Here is a 25,983-nt window from a genome sequence, read left to right on the forward strand (position 1 = left end):
TTCGTCCTGGAAAATTGTAAGGTACACCGGGTAAACTAAAACGGGTGCGGAAAGATAAAATGGCATCAATAAAATTTTAATATGATGAATTATTAAAGCACCAAAGAATTTATTGGCTTATGGAACAAACTATTACGTAATGTCAATAAACTATAGTTTATTGGACATTACGTAACTAACATACCAGAAAAACAAACAAGTTCAAGCATAAGTGGCCATAAACCTCAATAAAAACGCTGATTGAGTAAGCTAAATGCAATAACTAAAATACATTCCTGTATCAAGAGTCACCGGAAAAACATGCGGCTTGTTCTGTGCCATTATTTGAAAAAAAAATCAACAGTATTTTCTAGTTCAACATGCAATTTCGGGAAATCCCGGGATTTTCGAAAATATCCCGGGATTCGGGATTTTTTAGATCCCGGGATTTTATCTGGAGGTTTCGCACAATACTATTTTCCGACCATGTTCCAAGTTGGTTATTTATATCACACTGATTAATACTGGTCTCATTCATACACATAAACAAATTAATATCTTATCCAACATTTAAATTCGTTATAAGCAACAAGAAAAACAAATCTAAAAGTACATTAATCGTATCCTCCAAACTCCATCAAAACAATCAACAATATGACGTCACTATTTCTTCTTACTATATCAACATATCTTCACATCACACGGCAACGCCAAACAAAACCGAGAACATTTCAATTTTCACCGCTTGCCATCCAGTAAACTTCCGACTCAAACTAAACGAAAAAAAAAAACAATCAGCATCGACTCAAATCCTTTTGTCTTCCGTTCCAGGCCGAGGCTTCAAATGCGCACAATACACTTACCAACTGTGCCATTGTAGTGTCCGGAGGGAGGAACCGGTACATGCAAAGCTAATGCCTCGATCAGCCGAATTGCAGCAGGAGCAAGCCCAGCACAACCTCATCGCTCAAAACACTTTACAAGACTGACGTGTCATTCGTCTCTTCTCGTTAGCTTAGTTTTTCCTTGTTACTGAAACTATATGCCCTTTTGCTTAATTTATATCTTCTCTGATACCCCTCTCAATCCCTACAGGTAGTAAGGAACAGTGCGAAGGTTAGCAATACCATTTTTGCTGCAATGCTGCTGAAACTGCAGACTGGTGAATTGTGTGCCGTTGTCCGAGACTAAATTATCCGCGTTGACGAAACGGGAAAACGTCTCACGTAGCATATCCAACGTCGCAGTTGTGGTGATGGATCGCGTACGGAAAATTTCGGGCCACTTGGAGTAGGCATCCATGATCCGGTCCATTACTTGGTGTCCACGATGTAGCTATCGAATATTCCGTTTGCGGAATTCGAGTGGCACGACGATTCGTTCGCCAGTGGTAGAGGATTTGAAGTCTATCTCGTCTAGCGAAGTACTTCTTGACGTCAGGATCTTCAATTTGCTTCACATGGCCCGGCCAACCTTCTTGAAGAAAGTTCACCACCTGCGTTTCGCGTTTCAACCACTATCATCTGGTGCGTGACTGGAAGGTTGCTGATGGTGTCGTCGAGAATTGCTTTTGTTTCAGATTCGACGTGCACGGGCGCTATCACGTAATCTTCATCTAATCTATGTTGCGCTGACATCAATCGGGTACGACAGCGTAGCTGAAGTTCGTTGTGCTTGATGTCGAAGTCTTACAGCATACCGGAATCCCCTTCTTTGAACCGAAAACCTGTCGGTCTGAAGGGGAAAGTGGCGTCCGAGTGACTGCGAAAATCAGGGCCAATGCTTCCTCTTCCGCTTGGCCGTAGTTCATCTCTGCTGGTGTCAGTGAACGAGAGGCATGAGCGATTGCCTTCACCTCAGCGGTCGGGAACCGCTGCATGATGACTGCGCCAAGACCGTACTTCGACATACATCTGCTGTGACAATGATCTCCTCGGAAGGGTCGTTGTGGGTAAGCAGCAGATCGGAGAGGAGAATTGCCTTGAACTGATCGAAGGATTGCTGGCAATCGTTGGTTCAATTCCAGCGGGCATCCTTCTTGAGCAGATTGTCCAAGAGTGCCCGTAGCTTCTTTAGCAGTCGGTTATGAAGGAAAAGGCCACGATGAGTGTTCACGGTGAGCAGTTTTCGCGATTCCTCCTCCACCTCGACCTGCAGGTAAGCGTCGGATAAGTCGAGATGTGTGAAGTAACGTGCCCCAGCTAGTTCCGCAAAGAGGTCATCAGGATGAGGCAGTGGATGGCGATCACATTCTAGCGCGTTGTTCAACCTCGTCGAATAATCACCACACACGGGGACTTATATGTCATCCGTCTTGCGCACGACGACTATTGGAGCTGCCCAGTTCGAGAGTTGAACCGGAGAAATGATACCGTTCTTCTGGAGCCTTTCGAGTTCTGCATCTACATTGAGGAGTGCAGCGTACGCCACTGGTCGCATCGGGCAATAGGAAAGACGTGCGTCAGGCTCCAAGTATAGTTTTACTTGCGCTTTGGTGCACTTACCCAGCGTATTTCGGAATACCTCCGGGAAGTGCTGCTTGAGTTGACTGACGTACTGATCGGAATGTTGGTCGGGACGATGGTGCACTGCGTTGACCAATCTGGTGATCGGTACGGACCATAGATCGAACAGATCCATAGTCTAGATTCCAAGAACGTTGAGTCCTGCGCTGTTGGAGACCGCTTTGAGTAACATTCTTGATGGTCATCTTGGCTTGGAACTCGGCGAGAAGATTGAGGTTGCCACCAGAAGCCGTGGTAGCAGATTCTTCCGTCGGTTGAGCGGCTGGCTGTCCGATGTTGATCCAAGTATCTCTCGATACGATGGTGATGTCGGACGCCGAGTCGTTCTGAAGCTTGACTGGCTACACCGTTGAGCTCGACCGGGATGAACTTCCGCTTGCTTCCGATGGTGCGAACCGTGTGGATGCTTCTCGTCTTAACGCTCTCTTTGAGCTTCGAATGCTTGAATGGTTTCGCAACCTTACAATTGGCCAGTTTCGCGAAGATGTCCTGTGGCAGCGGGAGAGGATACTGGTGCGGCTGTAGGGCGTCGTACAAGCCACATGGACTGGACGTGGGACGGCCGATCCTACGCCAAGTCTTCTCGGAGATTATGCTGATGTCCGATGTCGTATCTAGTTGAAGATTGATCTGCCGACCAGCGCACTCACAAATCTGCTTCTCTTCTTCACGTTCTACATCACGACACTCTTGGTTTTCCTTGGAGAAAATCGCTTGTTCGGAGATCGTTGACTTCTTGCCTTCCTTTCGCTAGAGCAGTATCCGTCTTTGTGACCGACTTGTCTGCACTCCCGACATTGATGCTTCTTGAAGGGACAATCCTTGGAGTAGTGTATGGGACCACAGCTCCAACATGGCGAACCTGGACCTGTTCCGGTGGCTTTATTTGACCCGGAAAAATTTCCGAAACAAGAGAACGCCGTTCGTATCGAGACGCACGCCTTCCCGACGTGATGCTTGCTCTTGACTGCTTGCACTACTGCTGAATGTTGCCCTGCCTCAATCATTGCTGTGTCGTGTTTGATGCTGAGGAGACGTCATCCGATATTTGCTCCAAGGTGATGTCGGTTCGCTCTTTGACCCTGCTCAGCAATCTAGTCCGAACTTCCGCGTCGGAGCCCTCCAGGGATTTCTCTAGGAATTGCTTCAGAAAGCCCTTCAAGGATTGCTTCAGGAAGCCCTCCACGGATAAGGAAGCCCTCCAAGGATTGCTTCAGGAAGCTCTCCAGAAAGTGTTTCAGAAAGCTGTTCAGGAATTGTTTCAGGACCCTCCAGAGATTGCTTTACGAAGCTTCAAGCAGCCTTTCTGAGATTCCTCCGAGTAGCCCTTCTGAGTTCTATCCAGGAAGCTCTTCTGGGATTGTTCCAGGAGACCCTTCTAGAATTCCTCCAGGAAGCACTTCTGGGGATGCTTCAAGAAACCCTCTGAGATTCCTCCAGAAAACCTTTTGGGATTTCTCTAGGAAACCCTCCTGGGATTCTTCCAGGAGTCCTTTTGAGATTCCTTCAGGTAGCTCTTCTGGAATCCCTCAAGGAATCCCTTCTGAAACCTCTCCATGAAGCCTTTCTGGAATCCCTCCAGGAAGCCTTTCCGGGATTTCTCCAAGAAGCCCTTTTGGGATTCCTCCAGGAAGCCTTTTATGGATTCATCCAAGAAACCCTTCTGTGATTCCTTCAGAAAGCCCTCCAGAGATTACTTCAGGAAGCCTTTCATAGATTGCGTAGAAATTACCATTTTAGGGGGTTAACTTAAGCGCTCGCACCGACCATTTTTAAGCAGACCACAAATGCGCATAAAAAGATTTCTGTCAAATGTTCCAGAAAGGTGGGTGGGATGTACTACAAACATAGTAATTTTCTCTGAAATTCCATGATAGTTTTAAGAATGGGCATAGTCAGCTAAAAAAGTAATTTTTACCACAGATTTTTCTTCCGTGTATGCTCACCTTCTATCAATGACAACGATACATACTATGAAGAAGCGAAGCCCCACAAAACCCTACCGTCTGGGCCCATAACCTATTATACCAGACGTATTCAAAAATGATAATCACAAAATGTTTGTATACTCACTTATCTGGAACTGCTCCAGCGCGCACTGCAGATTCGTCAGCGAGGCCTGATTCTTGTGGTCGCGGTCGTCGGCCGTGTTCAGCTTCGCCACCAGCTCGTCCCGCTGCTGCTGCAACAGGTGATACTGCGCCTGCAGCGTTTCGGCGTGCTGATTGGCCCGAATGCTGCGTCCAAGAAGGCGAAAACAGAATAAAAAACAATTATTCGTGAGCAAAGACGAATGATTAGCTCATAGAACCGGGAGAGACGAAGTACAAACAATGCTGCTGCCAGTCCCGCAATCAGTTTCCCATGTGTGCATGGAAACGCAATCAAAGTAGCCATGACAAAGCGCCGAAGGCGTTTTCAAGGCTAGCTTGGATTGACGGGCGCTCGCGCGCACTGCTCAAAAAATTGAGGTTAGAATCGAACAAATAAAAAAAAATCGCACAACTCACCTCGCCGACGTAAGCGCATTGGTCGACTTCTTCACGTCATCCTCCAGGGCTTGCAGCTTCCGCTTGGTTTCCTCGTAGCGCTGCTGCAGTTCGACCGTTTCCTGGGTGTGAGCTTCCTCCGTTTCCAGCAAGTGCTGCCGCAGCCGGTCCAAGTCTTTGGCCAGGTTGTTCTTCTGCTCGATCGCCTCCTGCTTCTCCTGCTGCAGCACCTTCTGGTTGTTCTGCTCGATCAGCAGGTTGTTTGTGAGAATTTCGGACTTTTCCCGCAGGAATTGGATCTGATCGGCCATCTTGTCGAAGTCTTCCAGCTTCTTGGTTTGCTGCTCGAGGGATGCGAGCTTCTCTCGTAGAGTTGGACAATCTGTACATTCCGCAGGTGCTTTGGCTTCTGTCTTTGCTGCAAGCTCTGCTTGTAGTAGTTGACTGAGCCGTTGAATCTCCCCGTGGTATTGGACATTCTCGTTGTGCTTGGCGGTGATCAGCTGAACCAGATTATCCTTCTGTTGGGTCAGCGTTTCGACCGTTTGGCTGAGTTCTGCCTGCTTCACACGGTTCATCTAATAGAAGGATTTTGTTGCAAATTAGTCGATTTTCATTGGATTTCGATTCAATATCAATTCGATTTCGATTCGATTTCAATCCGACTTCAATTCCATTTCGATTCGATTTCGATTAAAATTTCGATTCGGTTTCAATTCGATTCGATTTCGATTCGATTTCGATTCGATTTTGATTCGATTTCGATTCAATTTCGATTCGATTTCGATTCGATTTCGATTCAATTTCGATTCAATTTCGATTCGATTTCGATTCTAATTCGACTAGTTTTCAATTAGAATTTGATTTCTATTGGATTTCCATTCGATTTCGATTCGATTTCGATTCGATTTTGATTCGATTTCGATTTAATTTCGATTCGATTTCGAATCAATTTCGATTCGATTTCGATTCTAATTCGACTAGTTTTCAATTAGAATTTGATTTCTATTGGATTTCCATTCGATTTCGATTCGATTTCGATTCGATTTCGATTTGATTTCGATTCGATTTCAATTCGATTTCGATAAGATGTTGACTCGATTTCGATTCGATGTCGATTCAATTTCAATAAGATTTCAATTCGATTTCGTTTTGATTTCGATTTCGTTGCAATTTCGATTTGATCTTGATTTCAATTTAATTTAGCTTATGAAGTCTCTTCTCTATTGAGATTGTCAATCCCCAGGTATTGTATTTTCGTCAAAATCTTCACAACCTCTTACCTCATCCATCTCCTCCAGCTTCCTCGTCAACTGTTGTTCAAGCTCATCTTTCTCCACGGCCAACGCCGTAGACTTCGTCGACTCAGCTTCCAATCGCTCCCGCAAAACTTTCAACTCCTCTTGAACTTCGTTCTCACTGGTAATTTTCAACGTTTCCACCTCTTCACTTCGCCGCTCCAACTCCTGTTGTAGTTGCACGATCACAGCTTCCTTCGCCTCCAGCGACTTGCCCAGCTCGGCTATCCTGCCCTCCGATGTCTTCACATTCTCCACCGACTTCTGCTGCAGTTGCTGCAACTTCAACACCAGACTCGCGTGATCCTCGTTGATGGTGGTCAGCTGCGCTTGCAGACTCTCCGTTTTCGACTTGTACTTCTCGAGTTCGCTGGATAGCTCTGAAGGCGGTTCCCGCGATTGTGTCTCGTTAATCTCAAACAGTAGACTGCTCTTTTCGCTTTCCAGTGTTTCCACCGACAGCTGAAGATCCTTCACAGTTTTACTCTTTTCGTCCAACGCTTTCTGTAAGCTTTCAACCTTCATCTCGAGTTCTTCCCGCTCCTCGAGAACCTCCTCGAGTTTCTTGTTCATCTCCTTGTACTCATCGTCCAGACTTTTGTTCAACCGGCTGCAATCCTCCAGTTGCTTCTCCAGGATCACGATGCTGTCCTCGGCATTCTCGTTGATCGTCTCAAGCTTCTTGCACTTCAGCTGGTCGATCTCCGCAATCAGCACGTCGTTGTTCTTCATCAGATTGGAGCACTCCTTCTCGTACTCCAGCAGGTCGGCTTCGAGCGTATCCTTGCCGTGCTGGATGCGGTTGTTCTCCGCTTTCAGGAAGTTGAGCTTGTCCTGCCATTCTCTTTCCTTGGCGTCCAGTTGTACCGAGTTGTCGATGATGACGCTCTTGAGCTCATTCTGCAGTTCGCTTACTTCTTGCTGTAGCTGCTGAATTTGCGCTTCGTGGAGAGTTTGTTGTTCGGATCGCTTGAGCAGTTGCTTCTGTTCGCCAAGTTGCGCCTGGAGGTTCTTCTCGAGCTTCTGCAAAGCAAGATTATCCTCCTGGAGCCGGTCGCAATCGGTTTTCCATCGGTCCGATTCCGATCGCAGCTGTTCGATCGTCCGGCGCAGCTCTTCGATCTCCGCTTGGTCGTCCTCCTTAGGCGCCAATGCCACGAAGGCTTCCTCTTCGGCTTTCTGCCTCAGTTCGTCTAGCTCGGCTTTCTGGTGGATGTTTTCCGACTCGAGCTGCTCACACCGGGTCCGGGTTTCTTCCAGTTCGGTTTTGATGTACTCGTTGTCGTCTTTTAGCGCCGCCAGGAACTGTTCCAGTTCTATCGTTTCCGTGACGGCGACGTTGGCTCGCTGTTGAGCTTCCATCGTCTCCGTTCGGAGCCGTTGCTCTGATTGATCCAACTTCTGTTGTAGATCTTCTAGTTTCCTTTCCAATGCCGCTACGGTTTCTACGTTTTCAACGACAACCTTCTCCAGTTCGGCCTTCAGTCGAACGCTTTCCTGGCACGATCCTACATAGCTTTGCTCCAGTTTGTTGTATCTGACTTTGAGCTCATCTAGCTCCTTCGTCACAGCGGCTTCGCCATGCATTACCCTTAAATCCTCCTCCAGTCGGTTGCATTTCTCCAGCAGTCCCTTCTTGGCGGTCAACAGGTTCTCTACCACCACTTCATGCTGTCGATCGAGTTCCTCGATATTCTCGTTCAATTCCCGATTTTCGTTACTAACCTGCGTGAGCTTTTCGTTCAGAAGAGCATTCTCCAGCTGTTGCTTCTTCAGCTGATGGCGAATGTCGCCGAGCTGACGGTGCAGCCGCTCGATGATCTCGCCCTCGGATGCCGGCGCTTCCAGGGGAATCGTGGTAAGATCCGTCCCGGACCGGGGCGAGTCGTTGTCGTCGTCCTTTTTGGACGAGGACGATGTGGATGAGACGTTCTGCTCCGGGTCCCAGAACCAGCTGTCCTCGAGGGCGGACGCCGTGGGAGCCGGAGCTGCTCCGGGCATGGCTGTTGATGTGCTGGGGCCATGGTGGTGATCGACCTGGAAGAAGAGAAGAAAAGGAAGACTATGTTAGAAAATATGTAATAGGATAGTAGGCGGCCATTATTCGAAATGGTCAGGAACTGCTTCAAGAAACTTTCAAGAGATTGCTGGAAGCCCTCCAGGGATTGCTTCAGGAAGCCTACCAGGAATTGCTTCAGGAAGCCCTCCAGGGATTGCTTCAGGAAGCCCTTCAGGAATTTCTTCAGGACGTCCTCCAAGGATGGCTTCAGGAAGCCCTCCAGGGAATGCTTCAGGAAGCCCTCCAGGGATGGCTTCAGCAAGCCCTACAGGGATGGCTTCAGGAAGCTCTCCAGGGATGGCTTCAGGAAGTCCTCCTGGGATGGCTTCAGGAAGCACTTCAAGAATTGCTTTAGAAAGCTCACCAGGGATGGCTTCAGGAAGATCCTAGGATGGTTTTAGGAAGCCCTCTAGGAAAAGCTTCAGGAAGCTCTACAGGGTTTGCTTCAGAATGCCCTCTAAGATTTGCTTTAAGAAGCTTTCAAGGGATGGCTTCAGGAAGCCCTCCAAGAATTGCTTTAGAAAGCCATCCAGGGACCGCTTTAGAAAGCTCTCCAGGTATTGCTTTGGAAGCCCTTGAAGGATTGGTTCAGGAAGCCCTACATGGATTGCTTCAGCAAGCCCTCCAGAGATTGTTTCAGAAAGCCTCCAGGGATGACTACAGGAAGCGCTCCTGGAATGGCTTCAGGAAGCCTTCGAGGGATGGCTTCAGGAAGCCCTCCAGGGATTGCTCCAGAAAGCCCTCCAGGGCAAAATAGTGAATCAAGTCACTAACAGTTTTATTCAGAAGAAATTCAAATAAAAAAATGTGACAAAACCTTATGGCTTTGTTATTGAAGATACTGTTAGAAAAGATGTACCAGAATAGTAGGCGGCGAATTTGGGGATTATTCGAAGAGGCCTTCTTTGATCGTTTGCCTTCTGTCAACCAAAAATCGAATCGTACGATTTCTACCGGAAAACGTGCTTGACTTAGGCGGCGATCATCATCGCTTGCAAAATACTGGAGCAACCATATTTAAACGATGACACATATCCAGCGGAAAAAGAACCATTGCGCTATGCCACATTTTTGCACTGCAAGCTTATCGCCGCTCAGAGCAAACAGAGGAAAGCCATTCACGCGACAAATATTTGTAGTTTATGCAGATAAGAGCCATGAATCAGCAAACGATGTAATTATGCAAGGGCCGCAGTAAGGGGATTTTTGCCAAGTCCCACCTTTAGCACCAAGTCAGCCCAATATACAGATCTCAAAGTCCAAGTCACGTCGTCGTTTAGTATAATCCCGCAACCTTCACCTGTCGAAGCGATTCCCTCTATCCCTGCTCATCGCCTGCTTACGTCAATCGGTCGGTAATTTGTCAATTTGTTCGAGGTGTGCTTCCCGCGCAGCCATCTTGGATGACGGGCACATTTGTCGTCCCCTTCGGAAGTTCGCACGGCCTACTGCTGCTGCTGCTGCTGCTGCACAAAATTGCATGTCTCTCTGGGAGCTTTCGTTCCGTGAGAGCGCACAACAATGGACAACAGCAAGCGAAAATCGTTTGTGTATGATTAATGACAACCTATTTCGAAATTGAATAACTACAAAGCATAGGCGCAACGGATAGTTGCGCTGATGCAGCTGGAGTTGACGGAGCCCGGCCGATTTAATCCTACTCAGCATCTATAACCTTATAATCATCTGAATTCGTCGAGCGTTGCGGCCATTGCATTGGAGGAACGCACGACGATCGTCCGAAGTCGTCGCCGGCGGTCGCATGCTAGATTTCATAAATCACCGCGCAACCTGACCTTCCTCGATGGACAGCCTTATGTGTGTGTGTGTGTATGCGACGTTGTCATCATCGTCATCATTGAAGAATACAGTCGCGCAGTCACATGTTCAGCGCACTTGATACCGACCGCATCATCTCAGCAAGCGTTCTCGTTCAAGTGCGATTGCATAATAATTATTCTTCGCTGCTTTAGTACGCTGCGACAACGACAACGGATTTCTGGCTGCGTTTGTCATCGCAGGCAACTTGGATCCTGAAGTTATCTCCGCACGTGTCAGCAAGACCCTTGAAGCTGTACTTCAACGGGCGATTAGACTCCTCCGTAATGGAGGAGGAGGAAGAGCGCAGCCATAAACACAATACGTGACAGCAGCTTCTAATTGTCACAAATCGGCTTCAAATTGACTCCGCACAGTGCGAGATTAGAGTCGCCCTGCGCGAAAACAAGACACCAGTTGTCAATGAGAGTACTTTGATCGTTATTGCCTGTTGGTTGGTTATGCTCGCCGTTCTCTGATGTTCGCCGCACAGAATGGATTGCTGCGATGCGCGCAACGAAACCTACTCGGTTGGGCAGCATGTACCTAATAGAATTAAAATGACGCGATTCGACGAGACGGATGGGGAAGGACGGCTGCGATGAGCACGTTCCTCGTCGTCATGGTATGCAAATGAATGAATCGTCGCGCATATGGTTGCTTCGATGGTTGAGGGGCCCAGATAGCCGTAGCGGTAAACGCGCAGCTATTCAGCATGACCAAGCTGAGGGTCGTGGGTTCGAATCCCACCGGTCGAGGATCTTTTCGGGTTGGAAATGTTCTCGACTTCCCAGGGCATAGAGTATCTTCGTACCTGCCACGCGATATACACATGCAAAAATGGTAATTGGCATAGTAAGCTCTCAGTGAATAACTGTGGAAGTGCTCATAAGAATACTAAGCTGAGAAGCAGGCTCTGTCCCAGTGGGGACGTAACGCCAGAGAGAAGAGAAGAAGATGGTTGCTTCGATGCAGTTTGAAATGGGTTTTTTTCTTCGCTGCGGATAGCCGCGCGATTGCCGCGAGGTTGGTAATTTGTACAGACGTCAAGATCGATTAGGATCCTACTTCGGAAGAGATTTTATCGTGTAAAATACGTCATAGATTTGTGTTTTCGTGGTTGAGATTTGTTCGATTGATAGTCTTGACTAGATGTGAACAAATTTGACGACACTGGGCGTAAATACTCAATCAGTAATCCACGGATTTTTTTTCCAGTCATTAAGTGAATTTCTCTTAGAAGCTTCTTTTGAATATCTCTAGAGCTTTTTCGTGCAATAATTTCAGGAAATGATATGAATCTTAGATCGTCAGTCGTAAATTCTAGTGTAAGCTTCTCAGAACACATCCAAAGAGTTCTGCAATATCAAAAATTCAACTCTATAGTACACCTGCTGGGACAGTTGGCGAAGAATCTGCAATAAATATTCAACGAATTTATCTATAAGCTCCACCAATTCTTCTGCAAAACCTCGGTGTAGGGATTATGAGAGGCTCAAAACAGAGTATAGTTAAAACAACATAAAAAAGCGAGATTTGCTAAAAGGTATCAGAAATAATGCGAATCCCAGAAATGGTATGTACAATAGAGTGTGTTTACAGTGACTATGTAAAAAGCGAGAATTCTGAGAGACTAGCTAACACAAAACGAGTCTCCTAAGTAAGTAGGCCAATTTTTTGCTTAGTTTGCTATGCCCGGTTAAATTTGAGTGAATTTAAAAACTTTTAGAAATAAGTAGCTGAATTAAAACAAGTCCCCTGAGAGGGTAAGCTGAAAAAATGCGAGTCCCCCGAGAGGGTAGCTAACAGAAAGCAAGCTCCCTGAGAGGGTAAACTAAAAAAAAACGAGCTTCCTGATAGGGCAAGCTACAAAAAAAAAAACAAGTTCCCTGAAAGGGTAAGCTACAACAATATCCCCTGAGAGGGTATGTTACAGAAAAGTGAGTGAGGTAGAAAAGCGAGTCCACTGAGCGAGTGAGCTACGAAAATATCGAGTCCCCCGAGAGGGTATTTTACAAAAGAGCGAGTGAGCTATGAGCGAATCTTCTGAGAGGATAGCTAACAGAAAAGCAAGTCCCCTGAGAGGGTAGTTAACTGAAAGTGAGTACCCTGAGAGGGTAAGTGACAAAAATGCGAGTACCTTAAGAGGGTAAGCTCCAAAAATGTGAGTCCACTGCGAGGGTAGTTAACACAAAGCAAGTTTTATGTGAGGAAAGCTGCACAAAGTGAGTGCCCCTCAAGGGTAACTGTTTTAGCTCAAAACGAGTTTCCTGAGATCGTAAATGATAAAAAAGTGAGTCCTGTAACTGTAAAAGGCGGATTTTAAAAAAAAAGTGGCTATGAAAAGCAATTAAAAGATTAAATATGAAATGAAGCGAGTCTAAAAAAATGAACACTTTGAGAGGGCTCCATCCCATTACCCCGAACGCCATTACCCCGAACGCCACTACGCCGAATGAACCATTACCCCGAATAGTATGAGATACAGTACAGTATCTTGTTTTGCGTGCAAAAATGCGTCTCTAATGAAGGCTGGTAATTAATGGCACGAAAAATTCGTCGGTAAAATGTTCATCATATATTTATTCTTTCGAAATATCTTGATGGCAACTATATTCTTCTCATTCTTTCTGAGACTGTGCCTGTTTATCAGCTCAGTGGGCACCTTCGCAATTCAAGGGTTCATTCACAAATTTAATTTCGCCAACAATTGCCATTTTTAACACCTACCCACCCCCTCGTACTTTTTTTGTATGGAAATTCTACATATTGTGAATAAGCTGTAATATTTTGAGGACAACCCTCCAAAACCTTTTTTGCTCCCTTCAGCGTTACGAAATTTGTGAATGGGCTTTAATAAAATAAGCCTTTTATTGACTGAAAGGAATTCGAATCCATAACCCTCAATATGGTGTTGCTTAACAGATGCGTAATCACTGGTATTTGGACTTGTTGGTGGTGTTCATATTTCAATTTTGTTTTTGAACAAATATTTGTCTTTCTTATGAATATAGGTTGTGTCATAGCATCACGTTATTACAGTGATCATTCACGTCATAAGCTAAGTATGCTGTTTCGCTCAAGAAAAGTAATGAAATTCCTTGACTGAAAGGGTCAAGAAATTTCCTACAGATAGCCCCCTTTGAAGTGACATTTCTTCTCAACTGCGTACTGCGATCAGAAAAAAGTTGATTTTCTTGACCATTTCTTGGGAGAAATTTTCCAGAGATAGGCGATTCCTTTTCTTGTCAGTAGCAAACCGGCCTATAGCTGCAAACATTTCACCAGAAATTTGCCCTTCTTTTTTAAATAGGCTGTTCTTTCACGTTTTTGTTGGATAAGCTAGTCACTAATATTTCCATATAGAACAGCTTTATATAAAGGAATATATCTTGAAGGCATTCACTAAAGTGATTCATGCTATAATTCTAATCAGAAATTTTCCCTTTCTTTTATCTTCTTGTATTAAACAGACAGGTCTCTTATGGATTTACTCACCACTTTTCTGCATTATCTTGAATCATTATCTTGAATCAAAAATATTTTTTTTGTGGTTATCTCACAGAAATTCCGCCGATTTTTTTTAACATGTACAAGTGTACAAGTGCGATAGCGGAACGGTCGTCTATTAGGTTGGTTTCTAGGCGGGTTCCATAGAATAACTTTTGCAGCGACTATCTCAGGGTGAACTTCCATTACCATCGTTTACGAAACAAAATCTTTAAGAAGATCTTAATCTTAATGCCCGACACCTATAAAATGAGTAGAGGAAGTGGCTACCGACATCCAATAAGAGACTTTACTACATCCTAATTTGGTACATATTATAGCTATCCTTCTCATAATAAATTTACCCTTCTTTTCGAAATAGGCTGTTCTTCAGAGCATTGCAATGTGGCTGTGTGAATCTTCCCAAAATTAGAGGACAAAACTTAGTTGTAGAGACACCAAAACACGACTGATTTCAATGGTGTTCTAAATAACAATAATTTATTCCAAACCTCTTATGTCACTCTCAACATCCATGGCCTACTCTTAACAGTACGATACTACATCTCTTCTTTTTTCTATAATTTTAAAATAATTTAATCTAATGCATACACCTGAGATTATAAACTAGAGAATAAGGTGAACTTTTTTTCTTTGATATAAAACTTATTACGGATGTTTGATGGTACGACCGTGTTGAGCAAATCATCCAAGAGGTCTTCATTCTTGTACTGTTGTTGTCTCTATGCTAATGTAAGTAACCCGCCACACGATCTCTTGTCTCTAAATAAAAGGAAATCAATTAGTAAAACCATATCATCAATATTTACAGTACCGATACGTCATCATTTATACTTAGCTTCATTCAGATACCTTTCTCTCCTCTTTAATCGCTAAATGATGTGCCCTTTTTTCAATCATTACCGAGTGTACTTTTGTTTCCATTGAAATAAACATTTTTCTTGCCCATTTTTCATTCTTGAAAATCGTTTGTCGTATAACAGTATTTTCCAAAATTTATTCAAATATTTCGTGCTGCACCTAAACTACGAGAAATGTATAAAACATATAAAATTAAAGTTTAAACGCATTTTATGTGAAGTTCCCTTTTGCATGAGGGGAAAGGATCAAATTTAATACCAATGAACTCTAGTTGTGGGTTTGACCACCAGTTAACCTACAACTGAATATTTTACTTTTTTATGGAAAATTTAGATGTACTTATCGTACATTTTATATCTCATGAACAACAGGACAGCCAGAAGGACTGATATGAATCTTAGTCTGCAGACTGAAACTTTGTATTTCCTTTGCATAAATTTACAAATTTCTATTTTTCCAAGAAATTAACCAAATGATACGTTTTCAAGTTCTTTTCCAGAAATGGACCAGAATTATTTAATCCTCTTCATTTCTTAAGGAGAAGTAGACCAGAATCATTAAAAATGTTCTCTTTACTCTCTGCTAGTTGACTAATAGTGAATTGGAAATTTGGTATTATTTTTCTTTATATATATTATTATGATCATTTCGAATCGCTCCACTTCTATGTTTTTTTTTTTCACCGAAACGGACCAGGATTTTGTTTCCTCTTCGTTTCAAATGGAGAAGTTTTCCATGTTCTCTCGAACATTATTTTTTTTTTCAAGAAACGGACCGGATGATATGTGTTATTCCTACTGTATAGATTTTAACAGGACCGAATTTTCACATTCTCCCTACGTTCTTTTTCCAGAAATGGACCAGGATTATCTTTTTCTCTTCATTTCTTATGGAGAAGTCAGGCTTTATTCTGCTCACCTTGATCTGATAGATGAAGCGACCTCGTACGCTCACAACAATTATGAGCCAGCATTCGCTGTTGGTTGAATAATCCGTGGCTGAGAGAGTGGAGAGAAACGTTGGCTCTATCCAAACGCACATCTTCCATTTGACAGCTCTAACTTACTGCGAGGCTCTGCAAACACATCATCATTGCTTTTGGGATGAACTGAGGTTGGTTTCTCCGTCAACGCAAGAGCATGATTTCGCTTTCCTCTTTGCAAAGAGCTACAAAGAGACAACGAAGAGCTGTCTGGAAATGCTCTTCCCCGAACTGAGAAATGGGAAAACATGCTCTTCCCCTAACTGAGAAAGGGAGAAAATAATCTCTTTCTCTTTTAAGCACTGAGGTTGTCAAAACAAACTCTTCACCACTGTGGGAATGAAAATAACAAAACACAAACATGTGAACTCTTCATCCCGCAGAGCTCGTACGCTCAGTTTGTGTGTGGGTAAAATTGCTTCTCTTTTGTAGTTGATCATTAAAAGGGGGAGAAAGAGGATAAGTCAAGAGTAAGGAAGAAACCTGGGAGAAGTAGACCAGAATCATTCTAGATGTTCTCTTTACTCTCTACATATTGACTAAGAGCGGGCCGGACGATTTATGTTATTCCTTCATTTCTTTCTAGAAACGGACCGAATTTTCATAAACTCCCTTCGTTCTTGTTACAGAAACGGACCAGGTTTTCTATCCTCTTCGTTTCTTTTGGAGAAGTAGACCGGAATTACTTTTAGTATTCCCTTTACTCTCTACTATATATTACTAATCTGGAAATCCTTTCATATCACACTAGAAATGGACAGAATTGTTTCATCTGCCATCCTCTCATTTGCAGATACTAACAAGGGCTCTAGTACCTTTGTAGACCGCGATTACTTTACGAGTTCTTTTCATCTATATTTGATTAATTTATGTATGTTTATTTATTTTTAATGATAACCTATTAATTTTAAACTTTTTACAAGGTCAAGGAAGCATTATTCATTATAATTTTCAATCTATACTCGCATCTGTACTAGCTCCAAGTTATTTTTTTTTATATGATTATGGTTTACATATCTTTCATCTTTGAGCTGTTTTTTTATTAAGCTGGGATTTAACATGCATTTTAACACCTATTTCCAAATAAAATTTCAATCTTTGGAATCCTGCTTTAAAATTAAAATACCACATATATTTTCTGCGTATGCTAACAATTAAATAAATTGTTTATTACTGCATTGAAAATTGTACATCTGATCTATGAAACATGAATTATAGGAAGTTTTGTACCGATCAAAGTTTCGAATGGGAATAACCATATAATAGTAACGTTAAAACAATAAATATGACAATTATTAATTATCAAGATACACAGGCAATTTCTTCCGACTTAGGCTAGAAACTTTTGACTGGAGTGGGAATCGAATTCAAATGTCTTGGCATCAATATTACGCCTCGAAGACTAAAATGTCACAAATGATCTCATTCAAAATTTAATTTAATGTTTTGATTGCTCTATCTTTTCTTGTTTTTATAGTTATGCGGTAATATACAATTATGGTAGATTTCTTATAATTCATTTAATATTCAAATCAGAAATATATTGTTTTTATTACACCCTTATATCAACTCTCCGAATCATCATAAATATTAAAAGCATGTCAATGTTAATAGTATAACATAAATAACCTCACCGTTACCAATCTTTTCATTTCTATACTTACGACAAATTTCTATGAGCTAAGTCTGGTATATTTGTTTTTCATTCTTAGTTTTCAATATAAATATGTGTTTTTCAAAAATTAATTTTATTTTTTCATAGAATAAACAGCAGTTGATAATCATAATATGAATTTCCTAAATTCAAATTTACACAAAATCGCTATATTTACAATCCGTTCAACAAACCAATGCTTATTAATTTATTACTGTGTTTATACAGCATTGTATGCATCCTAATAAGAAATACTCAGGCTACCAAAGTTCAGACCTGTAGTGCTTGTGCTGGATATGAATGTGGATATTGTTTCATTCACTAAGCAGTGTGGTTAATGTATCCAACATGTGATGAAAAGTAGTGTATTCAATATTGGAAATATGGCTTCCCTATCCTTCACTAACAGCCGCAAAATGATTGCAATTACAGTTATGTAAAATGTTGATATACGGGTAGTATCTGTTATTTACTGTTATTTTGCACCTTCATATTAAAATCATGAAAAGCTCGCTATTTTTTTTATCGACTCATTAAGAAGTTCTCCAAATAAGTACCAACTAGAGTTCAATGCATTTAATCGGTTCATTCCAATTGATTCTCGTTTATTTATACGGGCTGGAACATGGTTGTCACTTGTCTTAATTTTGAATTAAACATTTAATGACTTTTACCGGAAGCTTTAATTGTTTTTTTCTCCTCCTTTTTTTTCTAAATATATTGAAACAATCTCGATAACGTCCTTTTCTGACAGTTTAGTGTATTTTTTTATAGTTTTAGAATTTTGCTAAAATAAAACTCAATTAGTAAACTCCGGTTGAAAATAATACTTGTTAGAAAATATTATTGATAATATTTAAAATCCACTTGCAAACAATCTTTCAATAACCATTTTATAGTACAATCAATCAGTACAAAAACCAGTTTTGAGAATTATTCTCGTAAATTTAAATCTTTGCAAACAATTCTTATAAACACGCTACCTTCATGGCGTCAACTTGCAATGTATATCCAAAGTATTTTCATATTTACCATTCCAAATCGTGCCCTTCATCCAACTTGGTTCCTGTCTGATGCGCCTTGCCGGTACTGTGAAAGATTTGAATCTGACTCCACGTTGCATTTGTATCAATACAGAGTCTTAACCGGGCATATCTTACTGTTCTTTTCCTCTTTTTTGATACTATTTTACTCTCGTCGCCATTGGCGCCATTGGCGACTCGCCAATGTAGAGACACCAAAACACGTCTGATTTCAATGGTGTTCTAAATAACAATAATTTATTCCAAACCTCTTATGTCACTCTCAACATCCATGGCCTACTCTTAACAGTACGATACTACATTAGTGTGTAAAAATTATTTGCTGAACAACTAGCTGCTTTTTTATCTTCTAATATTTGAAAAATACATTTTTGAGCCAAACTCGTGAAATACTCAAAAGGAATCGTACAATTATCTCCTCACTCTTTAACTATAATATGTCTCAAAATGTTATCCATTCAGGGTAATGGCGTTCGGGGTAATGACCCATTCGGGGTAATAGCTTTCGGGGTAGTGGCGTTCGGGGTAGTGGAATTCGGGGTAGTGGCGTTCGGGGTAGTGTCATAGAATCCTTTGAGAGGGTAGTTGAGATAAAGCAAATCTCGTTGAAGGGTAGCTGAAAAGGCAAGTCTTGCAAGAGATTCTATGACACTACCCCGAACGCCACTACCCCGAATGCCACTACCCCGAACGCCATTACCCCGAAAGCCATTACCCCGAATGGGTCATTACCCCGAACGCCACTACCCCGAATGGGTCACTACCCCGAACGCCATTACCCCGAATGCATGACATTCTTAGGTTTATTCTAGTTAGAGAGTGAGGAGACAATTGCACGATTCTTTATGAGTATTTACCGAGTTTGGCTCAACAATGTATTTTTCAAAGATAAGAAGATAAAAAAGCAACTATATTTTCAGCAAATAATTTTTACATACTAAGTTTCGTTTGGATTTATCCTCTAATTTTGGTGAGATTCACACAGCCACATCGCAATACTCTGAAGACAGCCTATTTCGAAAAGAAGGGTGAATTTATTATGATAAGGATAGCTATAATATGCAAAAAATAGGATGTAGTAAAGTCTCTTGTTGGACGTCAGTACCCACTTCCTTTACTCATTTTTGTAGGTGTCGGGCTACTAGCATTAGGTTCTTCCTAAAGATTTTGTTTCGTAAACAATGGTAATGGAAGATCACCCTGAGATAGTCGTCGCAAGTGTTGTCCTATGGAATCCGCTTGAAGACCAGCCTGTTAGACAACCGCTCCGCTATAGCAAGGAAACCTTAATACACTTGTACATGTTAGAAAAACCAGCAGCCTCTGATTTTTGCTACAGTAAAAACTTTCGTTGGTTTGTGGGATCATTAATTTGGATTTCGTTGAGATAATCACTAAAAAAACTTTTTTATTTAATTCAAGACAATGAAAAAATTATTATGGCAGAAAGTGGTGAGCATATCCATAAGATACCTGTCTGTTTAAATACAAGAAGATAAAAGAAAGGGAAAATTTCTGATTAGAATTATAGCAGTATTCACTTTAGTGCATCCTTAAAAAAAACTGTTCTATATGGAAATATTAGTGACTAGCTTTTCCAACGAAAACTTGAAAGAACAGCTTATTTAAGGAAGAAGGCCAAATTTCTGGTGAAATGTTTTCAGCTATGACGTGAATGATCACTGTTACAACGTGATGCTATAGCACAACGTACATTCATAAGAAAGGAAAATATTTGTTTAATCACAAAATTGAAATTTGAACACCACTAAGAAGTCCAAATATCGGTGATCACGCAGTTATTCAGCAAGACCATATTGAGGGTTATGGGTTCGAATTCCTCCGGTGGCTGATCTTATGCATTTAACATTTTATTGTAGTCCCTGGGCATAGAGGCACATGTACAAGAATGGAAAGTTGACAAGGAAAGCTTTTAGTCAATAAAAGAGTAGGGCGTCTGTACCAGTCATAGTGGCAATAGTGACGGGTTGAGGAATAAAAAATCGCCAGAAAATAACGGATGCTCTTTTTTTCATATCTGAATACGTTATATGAAAGCTTTTCTATTCTATTTTATGTAAAAAAATAATCGAAGAATAATAAAATCACCGAATCTTTCAAAAAAGCACTTCCTCCATTACTGGAACATGTTCCAGTAATAGCAGCATTTGCTAACGTCTGTTCCTATAATAGTGGTTTACATTGATTTTCCATTGAAACCCACTATTATAGGAACGTCCCACTATCACTGGTGCAAAGGAGCAAAAAAGTTAAGGCTTTTAATTGTTTTCTACTATTTCCTTACTAATTTTCAACCAAATTTTTTACACATTCATTTCAATTTAACAAGGGCCATGTTAGAAAAATACACATAAAAATAAAAATTGACTATAACACGCTCGAAACCGCACTACCACTATTATTGGTACACACACTACCACTGGATCAGCCACCCTAATTTTATTAAAAGCCCATTCACAAATTTCGTAACGCTGAAGGGGACAAACAAGTGTTGTGGGTGGTGGGCCTTAAATGTTACAGCCCATACACAATATGTAGAATTTCCATACAAAAAATGGTATGAAGGGGTGGGTAGGTGTCAAAAAAGGATATTTTTAGCGATATGACATTTGGGAATGAACCCTAAAGCTGCGAAAGTATCTACTGAGCTGACAAACAGGCACTGTCTCAGAAAGAATGAGGAGAAGATAGTAACCAACAAGATATTTCGAAAGAATAGCTGACATAAAAAATAAGGGAAAATATGTGATGAGCATTTTACTGATGAATTTTACGTTCCATTAATTACCAGTTTTCATAAGAGATGCATTTTTGCCCGCCAAACAAGATATCGCTCTGTATCTCATACTATTCGGGGTAATGGCTCATTCGGGGTAGTGGCGTTCGGGGTAATGACCCATTCGGGGTAATGGCTTTCGGGGTAATGGGATGGAGCCCTTGCAAGAAGGTATCTGAATCAGGGACGAAAATACTCAATCTACCCTCGCCTACATTGATACTTGCTGGGTAGAATCTTCGTTGATTTTTATTTGTTTTTATCCTCGCCTTGACAACACAACAAAGATTGGCAAAGCGCTTGCCGCAAGATTGTCAGTTTCCTTTTACCCTGCTGATACTCAACCGCTTTATGATCATCGGAAGCAAAAAATGATATTCATTCTGGACAGCTTGACTTTTTTACATTCCGCTTCGGGAAGTTGTAATTTTTGCACAAAGCACAGTAAAGACGCGTCAACATCATCGATTCCGTGCATCGGATCGTTCATTACCCGTAAAGCAGCATATTTTTTAATTAGTATGAACCTCAATGATAATCAATTTTCTAAAACTGACACTCTTCTGCTCCTGATAATCAAAAACACCAGCGACGTACGGGCATCGTTGTTTGTTTTTTCATCTACTTTTGTGCCATCTTCATTGGTGCAATCATATTGGTGGTGGTGCGGTTACTTTGATGGTGGCATAAATGTCAGTGAATTGAGTATAGTGAGCATGATTTTTTTCGTCCCTGATCTGAATAGAACACCTTAAAGGATAGACTTCAATTAGCGAGAAGGTAGCTACTACAAAATTAAGCACTTTGAAAATTTAGAAGGTGTTGATAACTAAAGCTTGCTTTCACGTTATGAGCTTAGAAAACTCAAATAGAGATTTTAGGAACATAGAATTGGAATCTGTACAACGTTTTGTGCTGTAGAAATTTTGGAACATTCCAATCTTTTCTGTTCATTTTAAAATTATGAGCCTAGAAAGATTTTTCCGATGTACTATTAAAACAAAAAACCGAGAGCCAGTTTAACACAATTGGAATGCTTAAAGCGTTTTCTACCGTTGAAGTTTTGGAAAAATTCAATCTCTTACGCTCACTTTTATATTATGAGCCTGAAAAATGCTTTTCAAAGTAGCATTTTGAGAATATAGATAGCCTATTAAATAGAATGAGAATATTTAAAGCATTTTCTGCTGTTGAAGTTTAAGAAATTTTTGATCCCTTATTTTGACGTTATGAGCCTGGAAAACTCTTTCCGAACTAGCATTGATATAATGATTATCATGATTACTTCTCTATAAGTAGACATGTTATTTGAAGTTTAATGCAAAAACATATTATTTAAATAGTGAAATTAGCCATTTTTATAAGTTATTCGAGATTATTCATATAGAAAAAAAAGTTTTAGAGAGTATAGGGTTTGTTCTTGATGGAAAATCGCAAATAACTTTGGGAAATTAAAGAATGAAACAAGTATTTAATTTATTCATTTTTGCATTCAACTTCAAATAACGCGAGAATAGCTACTTCTAGAAAAGTAATCATGATAATCACCATGGTCCAGAATAATTTAACGATTTTATTGAATTCACTTGCATCGTATTGATTGAATAAAAAAAAAATCTGTAGTCGACCAACAGCGATTCTTTAAAAAAACTTTTCTATTAAAAAAAGTCTCCATCTTAGAAATTTGTCCCAACCATCTAACCCAGCTCTCAAGATTATATATGGTGAAAAAAAAATAAAAATTGGATTTTTGTGTAATTTAAAATTTAAGTTTTATTTTAGAATTTTTCATTATAAAAATTACATATTTTTTCAGTGCATATTTTCATGTGGCCCAAACGATTCTCTGCAACTTCTTCATAGAACGTTTTTCTCAAGAATTAAAAGTTTCGGAGCTAACTAAGACCGATTTATACATTCTTCAGAAGATTCTGATCACAAAAGAATTACTTGCACTGCCAGAATCAGTTATAAATATTCATAAATATCAATCCTAGGGCAAAATGGGTCAAAACGGGTTTTCAAAGTCATTTACACTTAATGAAGTGTGCTCAATGTCATTACCCAGATTATTTTACACCTGGCATTATTTATTTGGTTGGCCCCAATCCGTTACAATTCGAGAGGGATTCGCGATAAGGGCCTATCTGACAAATCAATAACGATGAGTATATAATCAATGAAATTCTCATGTGCAATTTTGAATCCCAGTTGGAGAAAATATACTCAAACTTAAACCTCTTCACTATATTTCACATTTCATAAACCTAGTTTTAAAACCCATATGAATACCCCACATACCTCCTACCAGGGCCTTAAAATGTCAGTGAATTTCAATTCAAATGAGATTTGAAATTTGTGAATTTCATCGCCCCCTAAAGAAAACGTTTTTGGTGAGCCTGACCATATCATTCTGATGCTCGATTAGTTAGCAATGCTTTCTAAAGTGAAATCTCCAATAGAAAATGTAAAAATCAATTTTATTTTTTGACATTTTCTGAGTTTCTCCTACAATTTACCTTGCTATTTCGTTCTAAAAAATCTTATGAGGTTTTGCCAAAGACTAACAGACGTAACACTGTAACACGTCAAACACGAACAAAAACGATGCCACCGCTGCAGGTGGCAATATGTTCGAATGAACTGTTAAACATTTGGTCGATGGACAATAATGAGAGTGTGACGTCTGTTTGCCTGTGGCTTCCCCTAAAACGTACTCGCGAATGTCAGTATCGCCCAATGTTATGAGCCTATCATCGATATCATTTTCAATATCGCCTATTATAGTGCTTTGCTTTGATAGATGGATTATTGGGAAAGTTGTGTATCGCACTTCGAAGGTCACCAAGCAGTAATTCCAAATATTTTCAAAAATGAGTGGCTGACATATTGCGCATTTCTTTCACCACTGGACAATCGCAGAAGTTTTTACAAGTGCGGAAACGCTAATAAAAGTGCGCATTGCATCATATCGTGTAGGTGTCTTCGGGGGACTTATTCTTTGTAAATCAAAGAATAAGTGATCTGATGACACCTACAGGATTCAATGCAATCCCGCACTTTTATTCACACTTTCGCACTTATGAAGCCGCACTTCGCAGTCCAGTAGTGAAAGAAATACACAATACTTTTACAAATGGTTTAAAGCAAGCTTTTCGTGAAACAAGTAAAACAAACAGACTAGCAACCCTGCAGAGAGCACATGGTTTTGCTAAAATGTAAACAAAAAAACCGATTCACTGCTTTTTCCTGCCCGGCAACGGCGAAAACAAAGGGTTTGACGTTTCCGTACTTCTGAAGTGCGGGGTCCAATAAGTTGGGAACTGCGCAATAGGCTTTTTCATGTGACAGGTCCGTCTATGCATTTGTTTACATCGGTGGCGGACCGGTGCAAACACGAGGCTGTCATTTCCATAGAAGAACTGTCAAAGTGCTTCCCGATCAGCTGATTTGGAACGTCATGTGAATAGGCCTATACTTTTGCGCCGTGCTTACATTTTGATTTCAATCAAGCCCACCATGTTCGCCTTGTTAAGTTTGGTTTCGCAGTGTCGCCGTGTTGTGATTTCGGTTTTTAGATTAGTCCATCACTTTGACAAACAAATACACAGGCGTAATAAATGAAAAGTGTTGTTTTGCATGAGGTGAAGTTACGTCTTCTACAAATGTGCGTTTTTGAAAAGTTGAATTATCGATAGGGGGAAAAAAAGCAGTTAAAGAACGGTGAATAGACAATGAAGCAACAATTTCATAGCTATATTTTCTTGAATTATGTACATTTTGTCAGTAACACCCAAAACGCGAATCTCTCTCGAATTCTCGCGCAACGTTTCTAAAGGACCTATCTAACATTGAGAGGCTCTCTTTGTTTACTTTCGCTTTAATCAATAACTGAGTCACATTATCCTCTTCAGTTGCGTTTGTTGTATGAAAGGTTAGTCAAGATAAATGTCTTTCGATCTACAGAGAAAAACTCCCCAAAACCTTTAGTATTCCACTGTTATAATCGAAAGAGAGCGAGAGAGACATACATGTACATAGGTCCTTCAGTAATGTTTAGCGAGAATTGTTGTTCATCCCAGAAAAATAGCAATTTCAGGGTAACATGGGGACAAATGGTCACCGACAGCCACTGTAACCGATTGAAATGATTTTAGATCAGGAGATATTTGATTTTGTGTAAGGGAATAATTACTTGAACTGCCGCAATCAATTAGAAATACGCTGTAATACTAAAAAAATCAATTTACAGGACAAAATGGAACAAAACGGGCTTTTCTAGCCAAAGACACTAAAATGGAGTGTTATTCATCATATAACACAGATTATTCTACACTATAAAACATAAATTTAGTTAGCCGTAATCAGTTACAGCTGTTTTTATTTAAAAAATAGTGTTTCCAGCGCATAATGAGGTAAAACGGGCATTTCCACACGATTCCTATGGGTGAATCTGTCACCATTCGATTCATTGACGATATTCAATGGAATATGGCGGTTTTCGAGAGCTGCAAATAGGTTCTAAGGATTTTTATCTCAAAATTTTGTATAAAAATGTGCTTACGTAATTATTGAATGTGCCCTTATTACTGCTATTAGGCAACCCAACCAACAAAAATGTTCACATAAGTGAGACTGTAACTCAATAAAGTAAACACTTCTTCGGTGAAAACAGATTGTATAAAATGCATGAATTCCCTCTATTCGCACAAATCTGGAGGCCATATACGTACATTTTAGAGAATTTATCATGATCAATACAACTTCAGGCAATTTGATTAGGCGTTCACGATAACTTCATGTATGACCTCATTTTTACAAACAAATAAAATAAAAACAAATAAAATATCACGAGGCAAGCCTCGAACCTCTGACCATATTAGATCACTTTTCAGATACGCTACCACTATGCCGCGCCGTTGTTGTTGCAGAACTTGATATTTTAGCAAATATAAATGAAACACTCTA

At 40.8% G+C, this 25,983-nt stretch overlaps 1 protein-coding gene across 2 annotated transcripts in view; it reads right to left on the reverse strand.

The window, feature by feature from the left end:
- LOC5576139 (thyroid receptor-interacting protein 11) overlaps positions 1 to 25,983 on the reverse strand; it is a 218,849-nt gene that overhangs the window by 22,751 nt on the left and 170,115 nt on the right. For both annotated transcript variants that reach the window (XM_021838431.1, XM_021838432.1), the window contains 3 exons: positions 6,277 to 8,328; positions 5,015 to 5,571; positions 4,578 to 4,741 (listed from right to left, as the gene is read on the reverse strand). In XM_021838431.1, the coding sequence (XP_021694123.1) occupies positions 4,578 to 4,741; positions 5,015 to 5,571; positions 6,277 to 8,328 (2,773 nt within the window). The remainder of the gene's footprint in view (positions 1 to 4,577; positions 4,742 to 5,014; positions 5,572 to 6,276; positions 8,329 to 25,983) is intronic.

Source organism: Aedes aegypti, chromosome 1, assembly GCF_002204515.2.
Source record: "Aedes aegypti strain LVP_AGWG chromosome 1, AaegL5.0 Primary Assembly, whole genome shotgun sequence".
Classification (NCBI taxonomy): domain Eukaryota; kingdom Metazoa; phylum Arthropoda; class Insecta; order Diptera; family Culicidae; genus Aedes; species Aedes aegypti.